The 21,313-nt window shown below is 51.1% G+C and overlaps 4 protein-coding genes across 4 annotated transcripts; 1 reads left to right on the forward strand and 3 right to left on the reverse strand.

Annotated features, from left to right (window-relative positions):
* Positions 1–1,031: 1,031 nt before the first annotated feature.
* Positions 1,032–2,100, reverse strand: AAFC00_003812 (uncharacterized protein; the record flags this gene model as incomplete). Its single annotated transcript, XM_069343339.1, has 2 exons — positions 1,032–1,954; positions 2,019–2,100. 2 exons carry the CDS (start codon positions 2,098–2,100, stop codon positions 1,032–1,034), a joined length of 1,005 nt encoding a protein of 334 aa, XP_069201168.1.
* Positions 2,101–2,774: 674 nt separating this feature from the next.
* On the forward strand, positions 2,775–4,499 carry AAFC00_003813 (uncharacterized protein; the record flags this gene model as incomplete). Its single annotated transcript, XM_069343340.1, has 2 exons — positions 2,775–2,911; positions 2,966–4,499. 2 exons carry the CDS (start codon positions 2,775–2,777, stop codon positions 4,497–4,499), a joined length of 1,671 nt encoding a protein of 556 aa, XP_069201169.1.
* Positions 4,500–11,872: 7,373 nt separating this feature from the next.
* AAFC00_003814 (uncharacterized protein) lies at positions 11,873–13,683 on the reverse strand (the record flags this gene model as incomplete). The annotated part of the gene is made up of 2 exons (XM_069343341.1): positions 11,873–12,984; positions 13,128–13,683. The coding sequence occupies 2 exons, from the start codon at positions 13,681–13,683 to the stop codon at positions 11,873–11,875; spliced, it is 1,668 nt and encodes a 555-aa protein (XP_069201170.1).
* A 3,928-nt stretch (positions 13,684–17,611) lies between these two features.
* Positions 17,612–21,111, reverse strand: AAFC00_003815 (uncharacterized protein; the record flags this gene model as incomplete). Its single annotated transcript, XM_069343342.1, has 3 exons — positions 17,612–18,423; positions 18,599–19,838; positions 19,897–21,111. 3 exons carry the CDS (start codon positions 21,109–21,111, stop codon positions 17,612–17,614), a joined length of 3,267 nt encoding a protein of 1,088 aa, XP_069201171.1.
* Positions 21,112–21,313: the final 202 nt, after the last annotated feature.

The following is a 21,313-nucleotide window of genomic DNA, read 5'->3' on the forward strand; positions in this document are numbered from 1 at the left end:
TGCCGCTGCTGGTTGTATGGGATGATATGAAAATACCACAAAGGTCGAATACCACGGGTGAAAAAACGGCGTTTTCTATAAGATATTACCCCTTCCTCCCTTCTGGCCACGGGGGCGCGTGGTTTGGTTCGGAGATTTGATGAATACAAAAATGACAAAGTCACTTCTTCGATGCCACACATGTTTTCTTTTTTGCTTTTTTTTTCTTCTTCTCTGCCTTGTGACAGCAGTGCACGTATCCCCTCTGGAACAGGTCTAGTGAGTGACTAGTGAAGCTATATGCGCGCGAGGGCGACACTGCTGTCATCATGACCACGTGAAGTGTCAATCGCACTAGGACATCTGTGTTGAAGAGAACCATGTCTCATGCGCGATCATCATCATCGTCGTCGTCGTCGTCGTCGTCGTCGCATCAGCTGCCTTGCGAAGTCACTACGTGGCATCGGTCATCGGTGCTGTACAACTGGTATAGAACTACCGAGTGTCGAGTACCTTATCGAACCAAGTATACTTGGTGTTCTCGGTGAGGTCAATGAGACTTCTCTACCTTGCTGTTACTTCTCAGCTAGGTAGTCACTTGTACTGTGTTCCACTGTGGTACATGGGCAGCAGAGGTAGGTTATATTGTGTCCTCGCTACATAAAGAGGAAGAAGTCGTACATGAAAGAACGAGGGTAAGAGTACGACTAGCTTCTCACATGGCCCTCTTGACGGCCGTAGCAGTATCTACCTACCTACCTACCTATCTATCTATCTATCAACCTCCATCCCTTATGTCAGATCAAAATGGATCTCTATGATTCGACATTCAAAGCACAGCGCAAGGATGGGTCGTGGTTCTATCGCGGGACCCGATTCGTCTTGTCTGATGGAGGGGCCGAAGGGGCGTGTGACATTTCGTCTTTTGTATGATTCTGATGAGTATCTGGATAAGACTAAAAGGGCGTCTATTGTCGCACTCCGACGGGCAAAGCACGATTCCCCCAATGTCGTGAGGACTCGCGGAATCTCGATACTCTCTCTTTCTTTCCTTACTCTCCCTGCTCGTCACCAATCTTCTCCAACTTGCCCATCTGTCTCTTTTCACCACTCTCGCCGATGATCCTGATCCTGTCGATCCTGGTCTTTTCCGCGTCGCCGTCCTCGCCCTCGACGACATAGACGACGAGCGAGGTGCAGTTCTGGAACTTGACGAAGCGCAGGTCGACGCGCGCCGTGTGGGTCTTGGAGTCCCAAGACTCGGGCGTCAGGGTGATGTCTTGGGTCGGGGCCGCGGCGTCGCCTTCTTCAAAGGAGAGCACGTTGGCTGTGTTTGTGTAGAGACGCAGGACGGATGGGCGGGTCACTTCTTCGTCGTCGGCTGTCGGCGTGGGGATCGAGGTGATGAAGAGCGAGTGCACCTTGAGGGTGGACTGGAAGGGAATGTAGAGCATCAGTTGGGCGTCGGTGTCTGACTCGATCCAGTCCTTCTCTGCGTTGTCGCCTTGCTTCTTTGCTTTGCTCAGGGCCGAGGGAGCGGTGGTTGTGAAGACAGATCGTGGTCCCGAGGCGTCTGAAGAAAGGTTCAAGAAGTCGAGGTTCAGCTGGTCCACGTTCTCGGTGATGTCGGTGTAGCCCTTGGGCAAGGAGGCTCCGAGGAAGGTTCCTCCCAAGGAGGTAGCTCCCGAGGATGATGATGAAGCGCCTTCTCCAGCTGAAGCGGCTTCTTCTGCGAGCGATTTGATGGCTGCGTCCAGGGCTTTGGGGTCGGCGCCACGGATGCGCTTCGTCTCGCGACCGGCCTTGAAGATCATGAATGTAGGCATGGCGGTGATGTTGTAGGTCTGGGCGATGTCGCGCTGGTTATCTGTGTTCACCTTGGTGAAGGTGATGTGGTTCGGCCGCGAGAGCTCGGTGGAGAGCTTCTCGTAGTAAGGCGCGATGGCCTTGCATGGTCCACACCAGTCTGCATAGACTGTGATGGCATTTGTCAGAAGATTAGATGTATAGTAGGAGGGAAGAGAAGTAGGGCAACTGACAGTCTGCCACGACTATCCGTGATGAGTTGAGCAGTTGTGAGAACTGGGCTGCTGACTCAATGTGTACAGTCTTGGACGCCATGGTGGGTACAGTGAAAATGTTGGAGTAGACAAGGAAAAGAGAAAAGTATATCTGATTGATGCAGAAGAGTGTTTGATTGATGGATGGTTCAACGATTACCTACCTACTGGTACTGTATCTTTACCTCGATAAAGTAGACAAACAATGGTGGGGTTGGAAATAACCAGAGGACAGCGGCGGTGGCGGCAGGGCGAGGCATCCATCCATCAGTCATCATCGCCCATCGCCTATAATCCTTCATCTCTATCCTGTCTATTCCTCTTCCGAAACCTTCGAACAATGTCCGCCACTTCTGCATCGTCTGCAACCAATCTGCACGGTCTGGCTCTTTCTAGAAGCGAGCGTGTCATTGTTCTTGGCCTCAGCTACGCCTGGTGCACCCCGTTGTTCTTCTGGTTCGGAGAGCGATTGTGGCATTATCTACGTCTACTGAGGGCTGCTCGCTTTAATGAACAACCATATCACAGACCGCACTGATTGTTTTTGGCTCTGCGAGTTCTGATCAATCATCTGCTTGGTGCAAGAACCAATCATCGTATAAACTGCGTGAACGCCTCTTCTCCTCCCACTGTTATCACTTATCACCGTCATCGTCGTCATCGTCATCAGCAGAGCAGCAGCAGCAGCACACATCCACAACTTAGATAATCCCGATCCATCACTCCCATATTGTCATGGCATCAAACGTCTTTGTCGTCGACTCTACCTTCCGGCGCACCCAGATCATGGTGCAGCCTAACACATATCTGCGCTCCGTGCTGGAGGAAGCATGTAGCAAGCTCAAGATCGACCCCGATCAGTACACTTTGAAGTATGATTTGCATCTGTGGCTTCATCTAGTACACAAAACGCTCATGTATCGCAGGACAGACAAGCAGAAACAGCTCGACCTCTCTCTTACATTTCGTCTCTCTGGCCTGTCGCCGGGTGCTAAGCTTCAGCTGACACAGGCATCACGTTCGCCTTCGGTGGTCAATGTCGCTCTCGCTCTTCCGCAGTCGGAAGGTGGCATTCGACTACAGGACAAATTCCCCAGCAACACCTCGCTGTGGCTGGTTCTGCGCAAGTTCGAGGAAGGCGTTGCTGGAGGTGTCTCGCTGGCGAAGAAACTAAACCTAACCTCCAGGGGTGTCCCTAGCACAGACACAGGCGCCGGCAGACTCAACTACGAGCAGCCATGTCTGAACATCATGGGCCGAGAGCTCAGCTCATTCACAGATCTTCAGAAGACCTTGGCACAGCTGGGCTACAACAGCGGCAGTGTCTTGGTGCGCTTAACATTCAAGCAAGATGGCACGGCTATGGAGGAAGCCATGGCTCAGATCTCTCAATACTTTCAGGCAGCCCAGCCCGGTGCTTCTTCCCAACCTGAGACGACAGCTGCCAAGGGCGTACATGCTGCTGCCGATGTCGAGATGATTTCAGCACCGGACGCATCAGCAGAGAATGCTGCTGCTCCACTAGAAGAGTCGGCGGGTCCAGAGCCTTCAGAAGACACAGTCATGACACCTGCACCACCATCGGACTCTACTCCAGCTCCCACGGATGGCGACGATGTTATTGCTTCCTCCTCGATTACAGAGACCCCGTCAACAGAATCACAATTTCCTTCTCTACAACAATCAGACAAGTCCTCGACGACGCAACCGTCCTCTCCGACCGCCTCAGACACGACCTCTGCCCCTCAAGCCTCGAAACCGGCTTTCCGAGTCTACGCCGCTCCGAAGGACAACACTCCTGCAGCCGCTCGGCACGACTTTAATGAGTCCGACTTTGCCCCCTCAATTGAACATGCACAAGCCCACCAAGCAATTCTGAATCGCCAGTCGCAGAACAAGCGCTTGCAGTCCGACCGCGAGCTCGAGGCCGCAGCAGCGAGCAAACAACAATCCCTCACCGAGGTCAAAGTCGTGCCGATTCGTCTACGCCTAGCTGACGACATGCAAGTCGAATTTGATCATCCAGCCACAGACACCACTGCAGCTCTCTTCGAGTCTGTGCGATCATACATGGACGATCCTTCTCTCGGCTTCCGCCTACACTACAGAGACGACAAAGGCTGCGCCCATTTCCTCGAACCCACCAGCTCCGCACGACTCATCGACGATCTGGGCTTCAAGGGCGGTGTCACAGTACGACAAGTCTGGAACGACGACGTCTCAAACGCAGCCCGTTCGAAGCCGATCCTCAAGTCTCGATTCAGACAGATGGCCGTCGAACACAACGTCCCTGATCTGTCCAAAGAAGCAAGAGAAGCGGCCGAGCGAGAAGCCCGAGATGGAAAACAAAAGGAAGACCAGGACAAATCACAACAACAACCATCTAAGAAGAAGAGTACCTTTAGCATCGCCGAAAAGGAAGCTAGGCTGATGAAGAGACTGGGATTCGGGAAGAAGTGAATAATGTGACTTGGTAGACAAGCAAATTATGTCTTGTTTCGGATTCCGAATAGTGTCGTCAAGCAAACAGATGATCCGCGCAAGTCCGTATGTTCGCCTCTACGCCTACATCTCTCGAAAGCTTTGCCCTGCCGTGTGGCGACATCGAAGACGAACCTGTGTAGAGTCTGCATGACCATGGTGACTGCTGGGTCGATGGCTTCGCATCCTGATCTGCTTCTTTACATTGCTTGTGTTGGCTCTATGTATCCACCTAGGCCTAGATTTGGTTTGGCTTGTGTCTATTTGACTTGTACCTCCCTGTCTAGACTTCGTCTCTGTGACCTTGACATCCCTGACTTGGACTTTTCTGTCCTTTACTTGAGTGACCATACACTTGGCCAACCCCTACTCGACTGACCTTGCCCTTGACTGACCTTAGACTCCCGTCAGTCGACACGTACCATCGTGACCTTGGGCTCCTCGACCTTGACTGAACTCCCCAACTACCCGTTTACTGACCCGCCCTACTTGTTCTCTGACCCACCTACCTACCTACCCACCCTAGACTAAGGACGATAAATCAATGCATCAAGTCCATCATGAGTTCATCATTGATATCATCTTCATTGTATTATTCACTCATCTGATCTGATCGAATCATTATCGTCGAAACAGTTCACGCCACAGCCCCCTCCCAGAGCCAGAAACGAACGGATATATCCGGCTAACACTAAGAGCAAAGAAAGAGGGTAGGGAGCGGAAAAAATGAGAAACACGAGAAATGAGAAGCTATTGGGAGGAAGCGAGCGTGGTCCAGTGAGTAATGTCTAAACAAGGCAGGAACCCTTCCCCTTGGTCCCTTCCCTGGCCGTCCTTATCTGCTCGTTGTTTACAGTAGGACAATTCCTCTCCCGAGAACAAGACACCACTGAGGGGACCCTCGAGGAGGGAGGGATTGGACCCACGGCCCAGAGAGCTGAGACTGGACCGCGTATCTGGTGTGTGTTGGGGAGGACGCTCTTCTTTGCCTGGTGGCTTACTCTGCTGCTCTGTGCCTGGTGGTCGCCGCTGCTTCTCTATGTTCGATGGTCGCCTCTGCTTCTCTCTGCCTGGTGATTGTGTCTGCTGCTCTATGCCTGGCGGTCTCCCCCCGGCCTCCTCTTCCTCTTCCTTGCGCGCTAGGCTTGGAAGCTGATGCTGAGCTATGTCGGCTATGGCTGCCTGTAACATGCTTGTGCGGTCGTGGCGCCATAGCATATGCTTTCGCCAATGCTCTGGGAGATACATAGGACAGAGGACTAAGAGAAAAGTACAACGATAATTTGGGAGCGGAGGGATCGAAGAGGGTATAGAAGGAAAGAGCATTGGATGCGGATCAGGAATGAATCAGGAAGGACTAGCGTATTGAAAGAGGATCGAAGGAGAAGTCTGAAGGGAAGGCTTGAAATGAGGGATGTAGGAATACAGACTAGAGAAAGTGAATATACGAAGAGAGATCAAGATGACAAAGCCAAAAGAATAGACAGAGAATCATGATGCTTGAGGAAAGAGACCTGGAAAAGAAAATAGGAGAGAACGTGTCAGAGATGAACCACATACACCTATTACCATTCTATATCAAATGTGAAAAAGCCCATCTTGCAGAATCTGTTCACCTCACTTCTGGTCTAGTATACCAAAGCAGAGCGAAGCGGCGACGACGACGACGACGAGTAGAGTTGAAGTCTGCTCGTTCTCGATACGGGGCTGAACACGTCAAGAGAGAGCAGGCACGTACGTATGGACACTGAGAGCGAAATACCAACTAACCAGTTGAGTACATGTTCTACACAACTAGAGGAAAGGAGAAAATGTATCAAGAGCCAGGAAAACAATAGTGTCCATCCGGCAAATTTCCATCATCTGAGACTGCAAAGAAGACTCCTGGTGGGATTATACTCTAACGACAGCAGTGTAGCTGAGCTGCTGTCTCCTGTTCCTTGCAGTCTTTTTCTTTTCTTCTTTTCTTTCGCATCTCGAATATTGGAAAGCGCAAAATAGAAAAGGGGAGTTTCTCTTTCTACTTCGCTTTTCTTTTCTAGACAGTTCCCCCATGGCATTTCCTGCTTATCGTGAGATAGCTGCAACTTGCGTGGGAATATGAAGAGAGATAATTCGAAAGTACAGATGTAGCTGTCCACGGACCGGGAAGCATCAGGAACGACGACACGCACAAAGTGCGGACAATTGTCGCACGTGAACGTGTCGGGTTTGAAGAGGGCAGTAAAAGTAATACTCGACACTGTAGGATCTCTCACAGATTTACAAGAACAGGAAAATGCGGAGGAGATAAGAATAATGACATAAGATGTTGATAGTCCGGCAAGACTCCTTTTGTTCCAAGTGTAGTGATGTGCTCTGACTAGTATAGGTCAAGCATTGCAGGACAGAGGAACAAAGTAAAGAAAGTAGGTAGAGAATGCAAGGAAAGTACGCTGCTAGACTTCAAAGGTTGTCCGGCACAGAGAACATATTGCGTTCTCTTGAAGCTTCAACATTATCATGAAAGGACTTGTGAACAAGGCAGATTTACACATGAAGGCAAAAGGACAAGAAGCAAGTGCTGAATCACAACACCGAGCATGATCGACCTTAGGAACAAGTCTTGAGGAGTTCACGACGAGGTGAGCAGGGGAAGAGCAAACTCCCATTTCCTTCCATCCCTAGACCACGCAAGACATGAGATGCGGAGTTTGACACATGCTGTGGGACCGTAGTCTCATCGGCCAGTACCTACAGAGCCTACTATCTTCGACTTATGTGTGGTCGTCAAAGCGCGATTAACAGGATGACCGCGGGAGCCCTGAGAATAAGGATAGGCCTGTCGCAGCCTACAGCTTGCAATAGCACATGCAAGTGATCAAGCTGCAATATGTGTCGAATTTGCGATCATCCGTGTCAGTCTTGATTGGAAGATCCCTCGGGGATCCTCTGGCGTCAAAATCTTGTTCAGAAGACCTGCAGCTCGAAGGGCACTGGATCAGGAATTGGCTCCGCATGCAATTGTTGTGAATCCTGTCAACTCTGTTTCTCGTCCCCTGACTATCACTCGTGGTGTCTTGAACACTAACATCAGTTTCTTGTCAGCTGCGACGTTTCAATAGGTATCCAACGTTCGTTTTCCTAGTACAATGCGGCTTTTAACGACCATTTGCAACCCCACTGCATCTTCTCGTCTAGCTGCACATTGCTATTGAACACAAATTCTTGGGCCAGAGACAAAACCCGTTACCCCACTGTGGATATTTACCCAAATACACGAAATCCAGGTGTGTAAAAGTTGAGTGGGAAAAAACTTACGGTGCTTGTGACCTAAGACTAAGGCGACAACAACAACGTCTTGTTGGTGTACAGTACCTGCAGTAGAGAAGCTACCATAGCGTTGGATTTGAGACGCGACTCGCTTATTCGAGTGGCCTGACATCTTCTGCGCGTACAGTATCTCTCGTAAGTCGGTCCGCAGTCACCTACGAACGGACCCTCCAACGGGTCGCTGTCCAAGACCTCACGCAAGAGTTCATGATTCAAGAAGGAAAATCGTCGAATTGCCGAGGGTCGCCACGATGGTATGGATAAGGCTATCTTCCGAGCGTGCGAATCCCTCATGCACTGCGATACTAAAGATATGATATACTTCGCTACGCGAACATACAACAGCTTATGCCACCTGAACAAGTCGGTTGTGAAAGCTTTTGTAAGGCATGCAGAGTGAGCTTGCATCCTACCCTGTTGTCGATCATGCCCGTACCTGGATTACGGGACTGTCACACTCGTACACGTACATTAGTCTCTCCCATGTGTGGGGTGGACTTGCTATGCTGTACAGTCATGGTTTTTCCAAGTTTGAATGTGCCTCGTATCTTATAGCATGCGCGAGTGCAGATCGTACATGCATGAAGGTGGAGTAGTAGTGGAGCAGTCTTCAGATAGACCAAGTTGACAGTCGTCTCATGCAACTACCCGCCCATCATGACTTAGGCTTCTCGACTACCAAGACGCCAGAGATACGGTGTTCGGGCTTTTGTGCCTGCCATTCGCCCGTAAAGCTATTGTACTGTAAAGGAGGGTACGAGAGCTCAATTGTTGCCCTGCATAAGGTTAGTTATGGGACCCTGTGAGCTACTGTATGCGACGCGGACGCAAGAGAGTCATGATCCAAAGCATACCAGGTAGGTAAGGTATCTTGGCTAGCTTACCTTGAGGAACCGCTGAGAAATTTCCTCCGTCCGGCCACAGAGCACAATACTGGGCTAACCTCCATCGAATTTGCGGTATGAGCGATTACATCACGGCCTGCTCACAAAGAATGCCAAGCTTGACCCTTCACACATGTACAATTAGGTATCTTTGTATAGAATCTTGCTTATCGCATGGGGTATGCGGCGATCTCCTTGGATCGCTTGAGATCTGCGGCTAAGGGAAGGCCCGGCGTGGATCTAGTGCAAAAGACGGTTGAGGGCGAGAAGGTACCGTACAATCGTACTTCGGCATATCCGTCTCCGTTCCTCTTCCTGCTCAAAAATATACGGATATTTCATGTGTGTCGGCTAAGTACCTTACATCTAGCCAGGTGTGATTGGTAGCATTCGTCGAGTGATCAATACTGCATTCAGCATGAAGGTTGATCTTGATCTGCCCTGATGATCTCTCCTAGATTTCTCCGCTTGTTATTGCCTTATACAAGAGATGTAGGAAAGCAGAGGACCCGAAGCTTCGGATCAATCGGAGCCACTGCAATGACTCCCAAGTCTTCCAAATCTTGACATCGTCCTTAAGACGCGTCCACGTTGTTACTGTTCGTCCGCAAAACGACGAGCCGTGTACCATACAGGAGCGCCTCGAAGTCGTTAATTTCGCAATCAGACGCCGAATAGCCAGATCCTTGTCCACATTGTATAAGCCTTCGTCATGGGCACTGTACTGGTTTTCATCCAGGGTGTCACCCCAAGGTGCGTGCTTTCGCTACCCCTTACGGCCGAGCGGCTCGATCTATGACCCCGTCGTCCCTCAAGGTATCAGGTATCCATACGGTAGTCTTGAATCGAGGTGCCCAACCAGGGCCAGGAGCGGTCCGCGCCGTGGTCAGGTGGTCGGAGAATCCCCATGATTCATAATCATTGCTATGTTTCTTTTGAGATAAAGCAATTATCAATGTTCTTATTAGTCGCACGGGTGGCTTGTGATGAGACGGCTTGGTCGCTCGGTGGGCTACAGTATACCTCGAATGCGAAATTCTGCCATCAGTTTGGTGTGACTTAAGCTACGCAACGAATGACGGCTGCCGCCGCTGTGGATTGTATCAGCAAGGGTCGTCGGCACGGCGGACATGATGTAGGCTTTTGTAGGAAGACCACCACATTTCCGTACACCTTGATGCATTTCATCGATGAATTTGGAATAAGCAGCTTCCAGAAGTCCTTCCGGCATGATCAGTACCTGTCTCTGGTTGCACACAACATGAGCAGCACTTGAGCTACTGCACTATGAAGCAAGAGCACAGTAAATTTGCACATGAGCAAGGATCCTGAGGCGGGATGGTGTCATCGGCGGACGTTACCCTGGCTGTGCATCTTACCCAGCACGAAGGTAACATTGCGGATTGCTGAACAAGTATCCCTTCTGACGGGAGAACAACTTGCAACCCCCGCCCACATTCTACATTTGCACTATTGCATTACCCAAGTGTGGAACTGTGGGTACCTGCAAGTAATTATAATCGCTGACTCGATGAACTGCTCTGAGGTTTCACTCCCCCGTCAGATCTGTTCCGCTCATCTGGCTCCTGAAACGCAAGATCCGTGTGCTGAACGGAGGCTCTTCGGCAGCAGCATTGCTGCTGCAAGTCATCGTCTCGACCGAAGGCCTAATTATGGAACATGGTTAAGCTGATTGACTTTTGTTAACACAGGCCTTGATGTGAGCACAGCCAAGGATACTCCGAAGATTCTTCGAAGATATTTCCCAGTAGGCAATGCCTAGCCGTCATTGACTTAACAGCCATGAGATCACCAACATGTAATTTGTTTGCGAGGTACGTCTAGGCCCATGTGCTCGTGGCGGCAAAGGCCCAAGAAGCCTAGGAGTACAAACTCTGTACAGGTACATTTCGAACCAGTCCTGATCCGTGAGGCCTTTGCAGAGGATTCATTCAAAGTCCGTGAGGCAAGTGACGGTAGCAGATTGCCGCTCTAGTCCACTGCCCTCTCCGGTGCCGATCGTCCATTCGAGCAAGTCGCCTACCCATGTACAGAATACAATGGCACCCCGGACAGTACTTTGTATACCATGGGCCTAGATAGCATCCTGAACCGGTCAATCGCTTGCCCTCACCTTTCTTATTGGGACCGCCAAGTGGACGGCCGTTTGAGCTAAAGGTGGACACAGATTTGGTGGGGAAAGATATGGCACGTTTTGCCGCTCACATGATTTGGCGTGAAAAGCGCGCTTGCCCGACCGTTGGCAGGCCTGATAGGAACGGATCCGCTTACTTGGGTGATGAACAAGTCTGGAAATTATGCGAAGCTGATAGACGTGTTGTTTACGAAGGACGTTTTTAACAGGAATGCTACTTGCACCTGCTTTGCAACGGCGAGTCCACTGGTGGGTATTGATCGTCGTATGTCGTGCAAAATCACACGTCTCCTCTCATGGCTGTGGAGTGATGTGCCGTACTCGTATCATTGGACAAGTCTTTTGAGCTACCTCTCCACATGCTCAGACAGGAGGTCAGCTAGTGTACGTTTTCGGGCTGGGTTGGAACTCGCGAGAATGGTTGGATATTTAGATACAAGAATAAGACGGTGATAAGATAGCAAAGTGATAGTGACTTGGACGCTGACCGGCAGTCGTTCCCTTCTGGTAGAGCTAGAGTACATGTGCGATTGCAGTGCTTTGTAGAGATGACCAAGGAAAACGCTTAGTGGTATCAAAGTGAATGAAGATAGAGAGAATTGAGAAAATGTAAAAAAGATCCCAAGCCAGCCACTGAGAGGCGTGAAGCTTGTCTGATACGACTACAGAAGAAGATGATCGAAACCCCCTTCGCCCTTCTAATGTACTCCCACGATTTCCTTGTAGTGATAATATGTAACAGATGAATGAACTTAAAGCCCCCTTCCGACTGCGAGTCAGGAAGGTGCCGATGAGGATTGACAAGAAGAGAAGTTAAAACAATATCAGCGCAGTCGCTAGCGGTCCTGAGTCCTTTGCGACTGGTCCGCAATGTGCGAAGGAACTTTTCAGGCTGCTCAAAAACAAAACCCCTGTAACCGCCAGAAACTGTGCGGTGAAGTGTAGAATGACAATGACATGAACTTCGTTAATGGCGAGGCCAGTGGATAAGTGATACCCGATCACTCATCTCTCTTCCTCTTCCTTTGGGACTGGAGGTCCTCGGAGGTCTCGTAGTCCGATGAGCTGCTGCTGCCGCTTGAGGGGTTAAGCTCGGCGGTGCGATCGTAAAGCATGACACCAAGATCGCTAGCGTCGGGAGAGCCACTCTTGGGGCGGAGGACGCCTGATCCGACATCCGGTGCGTTCACTGCCATCTCCATGGCGGAGTTGTTCATGTTTGATAGAACACCCATGATCATGGTTCCTGCTCCGTGAGTGCGCTGGTGCTGGCTGAGGTTGTCGCTTCGGCTGAACTTCTTGCCGCAGTCGGTACACTCGAAAGGCTTCTCGTGAGTGTGGAGAGAGCGGTAGTGACGCTTGAGATGCTCCTGTCTGCGGAAGCGGCGAGAGCAGAGAGTGCAGACGAAGGTCTTGGAGGGGTCCTCGGTGAGAGACTGCTTGCGACCACGGCGGGCAGTGTTGGAGGCGCTTGCAGCAGACTGCTCCTGGAGAGATGAGCTGGAGGAGTGGGAGTGAGAGTGGGAGGAGTGGCTGCTGGGCACAGTGTGCTGGTTCTGCTCCGAGGACTGGACAGCGGCGACGTTGTGCTGCGAGAGTCTCGCCGGTCGCTTGCGAATGGGAGTCATATCAGCAGACATGGAGTCGGCGAAGGAGAAGTCCGAGCGGCAAGGAGAGAAGGTAAGGTCTTCGTCGCTGAAGCTCTCCTCGGAGAAGCAGAAAGAGACGTTCTCGGTAGGGGCGGCGAAGCCAGAGTCGAGTCTCTGACGCTTGATGCCGGTGGTGTTGAAGTCGTCCTCGACGTCGAGCTCGAACAGAGGCTCAAAGGTAGGAAGGCCGTTGATTCCCATAAAGTCGGATGCGACAGGAGGCTCGACGCTCTTTGATGGAACGTAGTCTCCCTGAAGGATCTTGTGCTCCTCGTCATCACCAGCACAGAGAGTGGGCATGCACGAGTAAGAGTTGCTCGGGACAGTGAGAGTGCGGGGATCACACACGCTCTCAGAGATGGCCGATGTGGGGATAGGCGACGGCGATGGTGAGAGCGATGGGCAAGACGAAGCAGAGAGCATGTATGAGTTCTCGGGCACGGCCGAATTGGGATGCAGATACACTGTAGCAGGGAAATCCGAGTCAGTCAGGGTCCACATGACGAGAGACAGAGAGATTGGAAAGTCTATTTTTAGGGCACAGCCAACCCAATGTACCAAAGTACCTGCGCCCACTGCGTTTCAGAATTGGGATTACGAGTCTTACCTGGGGTCATTGGTGGTGAAGTCGACTTTGCCCAGTCACCGCTGTTGAGTACGTCGGAGAACATGTCGTCGTCGCAGGCCTGCTTCATGCCGTCGAAGCTGAGGTACATGTCGTTGTTGGGAGTGGGCAGCAGAGGGTAGGCGGGCTGAGGGCTGTCTGAGCTGATGCTGCTGGTCGAGGACAGAGTGGGAGTCGCTGGTCCAAAGCGGTATTCACCACCGCAGTCGGCCTCGATGGGCATCATGCAGTGCTGCATGTCCTGGTGGACGAGGATGGTGGGTCTCTGTTGCATATCTCTCATCGGTGATGCGGCAGGCGTGAGCATTGCTTGTGAGATGTACTGAGGCTGTGAGTGGAAGAGCATATGTGACGATCGAGGCCTGGAAGGTGTGTAGGGTTGAGAGAAGTAGTCCTGGGGCTGCTGAGACTGCATGTAGAATTGGCCTTGCTGCTGTTGCTGGTATTGCTGGTGTTGTCTGGCCTTGTCGGATTCTGGGTTGAAGTAGTAGAAGGGAGATTGAAGAGAGGCCTGGGCCATTGTATATTGATGTTCCATTGTGGAGGTTCAGGCAATCTTGGAACACGGGTCAGGCCAGGTGTCGAGGCTTATTAGGCGATATGACGCCGGTCTAACTTAGAACATACCAATTTAATACTTGATTAACCCGGGAGGGAAAATGTAAATTTAGGTGGATTTGTGAAATTGGTCCGTAGTGATGGGAATATAATATTCGGTGTGCAAGTTCAATGCAAAGGATTGGAATGGGGGTTTTGGGTATGTAAGGATTGACTGGTCGAGGAAGAGGTTCGATGTGGTTTGGTAGACGAGAGAGTAGTAATATGGTGGTGTGCAGACAAGTGACGTGCTAGTGTGGATATATGATTGCTATCGGCATACAGCAAAAGAATGTTCGGTGGCCCAAGGGAGACTAGCCAAGGTTGGTGAGAAAAGCAATGAGAGTGATAATCTGACCCTGTCGACTTGAAGGCTGAAACGAATGGTATTCAGACGGGGGTGGAAGGAGATACAAGTAGTGATCGCCCTACTCGAAACAGGCGGGACGAATTGCATTGTAGCCGGTGCGATCATGACTGCTGGAGAAGCCTCGGAGTCTACTTCGTGTGGGTACGCAGAACGAGCAACTTGGGAGCACAGGCGCTGAGAACAGACAAGGTCACTGCACGCGCACCAACGCGTCCCTCGTCTCGCTGGCCGATTTACCCCTGCACCTTACCATGCACCTTAATTGCTAGCGGCCGTGGCCCTGCACTAAGCGCTGCTGGTACATTAAGGTACCTTAGCCTCTCTTGCACGCGGACCGCCACAACATGGTCACGACGGCGGCGAAGCCAATTCGGCTTGTGCTCGAATCTGGTGGGAATACACCTCTGAAGCATCTTCTTGCTCGCCCAACTTGGCCACGACCAGAGACTCGCACTTTTTGCCCTGTCGAATCCATCTCCGCTACTGCATGTTCTAATGCACGCCTGCAGGACACCCCCCTTGCTGCTGGGATTTGACTTTGTTGATCCCACGTGGAAAGGTCACTCGATTAGCATATCCAACACTCATGCCAAATCTGGCCGTCGGATTATGTCCAGGTAGTACTTCGTACCTGGCACCGAACAAGTCATGACTGTCGGATCAGACCTCTCTTGATCTTCTTGTTGGAATAACTGCTTTACATGACTAGCTGCTCATCCATAACGTCCACGGCTCGCCTATCTTTCAATCCCGTACTGTATTTTGATTTGGATTATCGTTATGTACCCGCGTACCTTTCCACCTGCCTTACCGTAAGATACTCTCAGGTACTGTACCTTACCTACGTGATCAATGTACAAGCTGTGAAGTAGACATGCATCACAAACGCCGTTTGTCAGGTGCGGCCGTCGAAATCCGCTCAGCCGTCAACATGCCATTCACAATCGTCAATCATGGTGGCGTCGCGTAGCATTCCACTTCTTCTCCCCCCAATCGATTGCAAGCACTGCACAATCGCCGGTGCCGCCACCCAAACGGGCAAACAGGAAACAAAAAAAAAGGCAGCGGATCAACCTCGCCACTGGTCGGTCGCAAGCTGTGCATTATCCGCGATATCATTGCAGCCGTATCATTTGCTGCCTCTACATCAGTAATGTACCTCAGCTCTATGGGCAGGTATGATATAGGATTGTCATTGGTATTGGAGCACTGTGCGCTAAGCTTGGCCGCTATACGTATACGCGCTGTGCTTGGCCAATCACTCGACGAAAGCACTCGGTCTGCCAGCTGTAGCGTGTAAGCGCAGCGTCGTCAGTGTTAAGTGATCAGTCATTTCGGTGTCAAGGCGCACTTAGGCCGCCTGCATACTATGCTGTCGGATGACAGCTTCCACGGAACCTTTCTCGAAGCCATCGCTACGTTCAGATATATTATTTCATGTTTATCACTTGTGGCAGTGTGGTGAGGCAATAATCTACGCTCGAATAATTCTGAAACGAGACCCTGGAATCAGGTTGTCTCTCGTGATGACTTGGCTTGCTCTCATTTGCTGCTTGGCCGTGTGATTCCCCAGCTTTCTCAGGCCCAGCGTTTCACACAGAGCAAATCCTGCCCGTACCTGTCTTTCTCGAAGCACTCGAGTTCTGATCTTCATCGGCCATCGCAACTTCCGACGTCAATACTACCATACGCAATATCAGAATAAGTCATATAGTGCTCACGTCTTGCCGAGCGCCAGGTTCGAATGTGTGCTTGAGCTAGGAGCTCCCGCTATCACGCCCCCATCAGCCGCCGCGCCTGACACGCTTTCGCCGTCGGTTGACCTGACCACCTTTCTGGGTACAACAAGAAAGAAACGCACCCCCACTGTACATAACCGTATCGCCGTGTGGTGGCTTCTTCGGAGAACTTCGATTCGAAGTCAGCCAAAAATCCAAATAGTGTGATAGCGTTGTGGCTCAGTATGGCCTCACGAAAGCTCGAGCAAGGGCTTTATCAACTACATTGGCATCGGCGATCTGATGCCGGAATACTCTTCCGATGGTATGATAGTAGTGCGCAGTAAGGTGGGTGCGAGATGGGTGGAATAGGAATTACGTGTATCTACAGTTTCGTGGCTGCGGAATGAGACGAGGGACCTGGCACGGAGCAGAAAATACGGCAATGACTTTTTGGAGCGCTGAGAGACATAGGCCGTGACATTCGGGGTCCATTAGGCACCTGGAAGGATTCTGACCGTTCCATGAGATCGATGATCTGCAAAGTTCTAGCTGCAATGAGAAGCAGCTCAATGCAGGAACGCAGCACTAAATACGTGTGTCCAGAACATGGTACGGGAGCGGATAAAAGTCCCGAGCCCTGGGCCCTGGGAAGATTGAATGATGGGGGGGTATCTGGACAATTCGTCACTTTGCGTCAATCGTGACATTCGGATGCCGTCAGCGATTTCGAAATAAATGCATAGGATTTTGTCCTCGGGATTGCGAGCAGAGAGTTACTCCGTGGTGACGACGGCCACATCAGTCAGTGGCTTTGGCAAACATCAATGCTGTCTTTTCCACCAAGAGCTTGAACCATTTTGGAATGCGCGAGTCTGAGTGTATCAAAGGGTCCCACCTGCCCTTCTTGAAATGGAGTCAAGTCAATCTCGCCGGGGAACAGAATTAGCGGAGCTTAGCGCTTCCTGAGATCACACTGTGGCATGCTCCACGTCGACGCGATGTCGCCAAACTCAAGACCGACGACTCGCCGACGGTTTCTGGGAATTGCCCATTAGGGCTTAGGGCCCTCACGCGGGATTCACGCTTTCACGTGACTACGTGGCTATACCGCGGAGCATATAGGCTTCTGCACGTCGCCTTGGCACAAGATCTCGTTTGTCTTATCCCTTATCGACGGGAGCGCGGGTCAAGCCTTTTCCTCTCCGCCGCTACTCCACCTCCCATGACAGCAGTTATGGCCAACAATAACCCAGGAGAAATACTTTTTTAGCCTCATGCAAGTGATCCCCTTAGTGGAGGATGGACAAGCCTCTGTCGAGTCGCATTGTGGGAATCATGACTCTTCTGGACCTCTGTACTAGGTGGAAAGGACCCCACTAATCACCACATTGAGCATTTCTGCGCTTTTTGGCCCTGTCGATAGTTCTGCCGAGCCCTGCCTTCCCTGCCTTTTGGTTATAGATCCAGCCCCTGGTAAGCAAGTCTTTGTAAAGATTTGCTGAGCAGAAGCACCCCCTATGTGCTTAATTGGGATCCTGGACCGGCTGCGATTACCATATCGCAGCTATCGGATCGCGATCTACACTACCGTCACCCCTCTTCCATCTCGTAAGGTCTATACCGGGTTTATACATACTGTTAAAGGTGCAATTTCACGTCAGGGGGTGTGGTCCGGATTTTCCAATGCACAACAACGTCTCTCATTTCTCGCTTGCTGTGTACCTTTAACGGTTCAACGTATTCTGGATAAACAAGCAAGAGTATGGCAAATGTTCTTTCTACATGTGCATGTCGATCCAATGCCAGAGTTTGAGGAATTGCTCCTTTGACATCGGCTTGACATCGCGCAATACTGATATCACGGCCTTAGTCTTCTGCAGATCTGGGGTCTTCATGGTCGCTTGAGCGGCCGGTCCATCTCGGCCATTAGCAGATTTTAAGGTCTGCTCGTCAAGATATGCCATCTTCCACAAACCCAGAAGCTTAAATGCGGGGTGTCCCGCCGTGGTATTCTCCTGCGCGTCTTCGAGTCGAGCGACCCACTCTGCCGGTGCCATGCTATCAAAGGATTCTTGTTCCTTTAGCCATTCCAACAGATCGGTCCAAAGCGGTACGCGATTTTCGTTTAGCACATGCAGAACATCCACACTATCTCCACTCCCGCCAACGCCAGCGATACCTTGTGTTAGTGCCACTGCTGCAGTGTCGACAGGAAGCCAATTGAGAGGCTCTTGCTCGAGCGCCGGTAGAGCTCGCGTCAACTTGACGCTGCTCAACATAATTGGCCAAGCTTCGTTGGTATTCCAGACACCTCGGCAGCTGTCTCCAGTCAACTGCCCGACGCGGAACACGGCGATGCTCCCTCCCAGTGGAGTCTGCTCTCCTGCTCTAGCACATATCTGCTCCGCGACCCACTTGCTACGGGAGTAGCCTAGTCCCGTACAGACTGCCGGATCGTCAATGATCTCCTCGGGGATAGTCGGCATCTTACCATTGTAAGCTAACACGCTTGCGATGGAGGAACAATATGCGAATTTTGCTGGGCTCAATCGGGATGACTTCAGTGCCATATTGATCAGATTTGTCACTCCTGCATGCGAAGTAGATCAGTAAATCGATCACAACCCTGTTCAAGTCCAATGCTGCATGTTTGATGGCGCCACTTATCGTGATAAGGAGTACCAGGACCAAGTCCCAGGGAGACCTCGGGCAAGGATAGGTAAAGCGGCCGGAACTGCCGTGCAGGTACAAGGGATCCCACTTACCAGAAATGTTGTCTTTCACAAAGCTTCGCAGTCGCATGCGGAAATTGACAGCCCAGGCTACATGCATAACAATTGATACTTGTGCCGTGATCCTTTCGTACTGTTCGTCTGACAGCCCTAGGTGACACTCACCCAGCGATGCTACCAGCACTTCGACCTTGGCATCATCTGATGGCAAGACGGGAAGTCCACGGTGCTCCAGCGCCTCACTCACACGCCGTCTCGCGGTCTCGTTGTCTGTACCTCGTACGAGGCAAATGATTTTCGAGACTGACTCCATCTCCCGATATAATGCCAGAATGTGCGCACCTAGAGCACCCGTTGCGCCGGTCAGTACCACGACATCTTTATCAAGCTCTGCTTCTTTATCGTAGTGCAGCGCTGTCGAATTAGCATCACCGTCTACACCGTTTGAGAGGGGTCGAGGTGGTCTCGGCTCGAAGTTTGAGTACTGTTCGACCAGCTGAAGCATTAATCGATGCTCGTCTTCTTCGTCATCCATCTCTTGTCCATGACGCTGCTTTATCACGTACTGGGCCAAACGGGCCACCGTTCCGCAGTCTTCGACTACGCTCAGCGGTAGCTGTTGAGAGGATAATGGCAGCAGTTGACGCATACCATACCTGACTTGCATACCCGCGACGGAATCAACGCCGTATGCGAAGAGATCCGTGTCATCACCAAGTGGCTCTTTCTTTGGAACGATGGCATGAATCATGTTCCTGATTGCGTTTGGCAGCTCGTCATCGGCAATGTCATTACCTACATTTGATGAACTCAAATTAGTTATCGCGTCCTCGATATTCTCAGAGAAGCGAGCTTCGGCAGAGCCACGGATTATGGTGCCCTTGCTGCTCTTTTCAAGTGGGACCTCGAGAACGGGCATGATGACGAGCATCTTCTGTGGGATTCGTGCGTGGTCCTGACTCTTCGCATTAAGTATTTGCACTATTGGCCACACCTTGTCTTCCATCTCAGAGTCTGGCATTGCTCGAGCCGCTTCTGATCGGAAGACAAGGAGCCCTGGGAACGGCTTCCCATTGCCGAAGATAATAGACTCTCCAACGAACTCCGAGGTCGATATTGATCCCTCTAGAGGTGCTGGATCAAACTTCTTGCCTGTGATGAGTGTGAGTTGAGAGTCGGCTCGAGAATCGTAGCGCCAGGCGTTGGGTATGCTCTTGTGAGGCGCAAAAAGGTCCGACGTAGCAAAGGATCCATCATCACGATTTTTCTTTGCCTGCAATACGTGTCAGAAGCTAAGTTCCGAACGAGCACGGTCGTAGTGAATCTCTTACCATGTGTGGCCAGCCATGAGTGACTACCAGCTCGACAAGGTTGTCTTCGTAGTTCTCGAATCGAAGATTATCGGCACCCTCATCGCTCCTAAGATACTGCCATTGTTTGTCGTTCTGGTAATCACGATGGGAAGACATCAAAAATCCGCATTCGGCGCTTCCATATCTAGAAATAAGGTTGACACCTTCGCTGACCAAGCGGTCCCCTACCTCTGATGGTAATGCTGCACCACCAACACCTACAATATCCATGCTGCGCAGGTAGTCGAGACCACGTGCATCTGATTCCATCATTTGCAGTACATATGGCACTGATGAGAAGTACTTGATTGGTGGCAAGTGGTGTTTCTCAGAGCTCTGCTTTCCCGCATCCAGACACTTTATGATATTGTTTGCCGTGATCGGAACGCCTTTGCCGGGGAACAGCCAGATGAGTGCACCACTGGACCACGCACGGAGAAGATCCGCGATTCCTCCGTGATAAAGCGGCGTAGTGGTGAAGGTCGCACGGTCAGCGCGACCAGGGATTGTAGGTAGTACACCTGCGCCTGCACGATGTGTTTGTGGTATCGGCTTAGGCACGCCTGAAGATGTTCCGGATGTATGGTGGAAGTATGCAACATCAGATGCCGAAACCTGCGCGAAGTCTTCGGAAGTGGTTTTGTTACGTTCTGTAAGCAGACTCGCAAGGCTGAGTTCCTCTGTAAAGGGCAGCGATTCAGAAGTCAACTTCAAGCCTTCTTCGCTCGCCAGATCAGCTGCTTGCTTGGCTTGCGTTGAATATATGTCATCATGGAAGATGATGGTTGTCTCGCAAGCCTGACATAGGTGGGCAATGGCAGCAGCTTGGCACTGCGGTGCAATGAGCAATACTGCATGACCCAGACGCATAAGGGCAAGCCACATGAAGAGGAATTCAGGCGTGCTCGGACAGATGAGCGCGACTGTCTTCGAATCCGCGAGTTTCCCGCCATATCTCTGCTTCAGCACTTTCGCTAGATTCGCAGAACCATTCTCGATATCAGAAAAAGACCACGATGAGTAGTCCCATGAGTCCTTGTCTGCGGAGGCAGGTATTGGAAAAGCAACAGCGGGATCTTGAGGCGCACTTCTCGCCCGGGATGCTATGAACCCATTGATGTTTTGGAACGACTTGTCTGTTAAATTCAGTGCGGCAGCTTGACCCAGCGTACACGTAAAGTAGGTTGCTTTCATGATGAACTATCGAGGCCGACTTGACGGTTCACACAACACCTGCGAGCGAAGTGAGGAAGAGTGTACGGTTTGTTACTTGCCATCAAAGGTTTTCCCATGGTACTGAATTGATAGATATCATCTGAAACCTTATTACTACGCATCTTAGAGACCACCTGAGGTAAGGATGTTTATTGATCAATACCTTAGGTAGTTCGTGGTA

This window comes from Neodothiora populina (genome assembly GCF_041146345.1).
Source record: "Neodothiora populina strain CPC 39397 chromosome Unknown canker_contig_16, whole genome shotgun sequence".
NCBI classification, from domain to species: domain Eukaryota; kingdom Fungi; phylum Ascomycota; class Dothideomycetes; order Dothideales; family Dothioraceae; genus Neodothiora; species Neodothiora populina.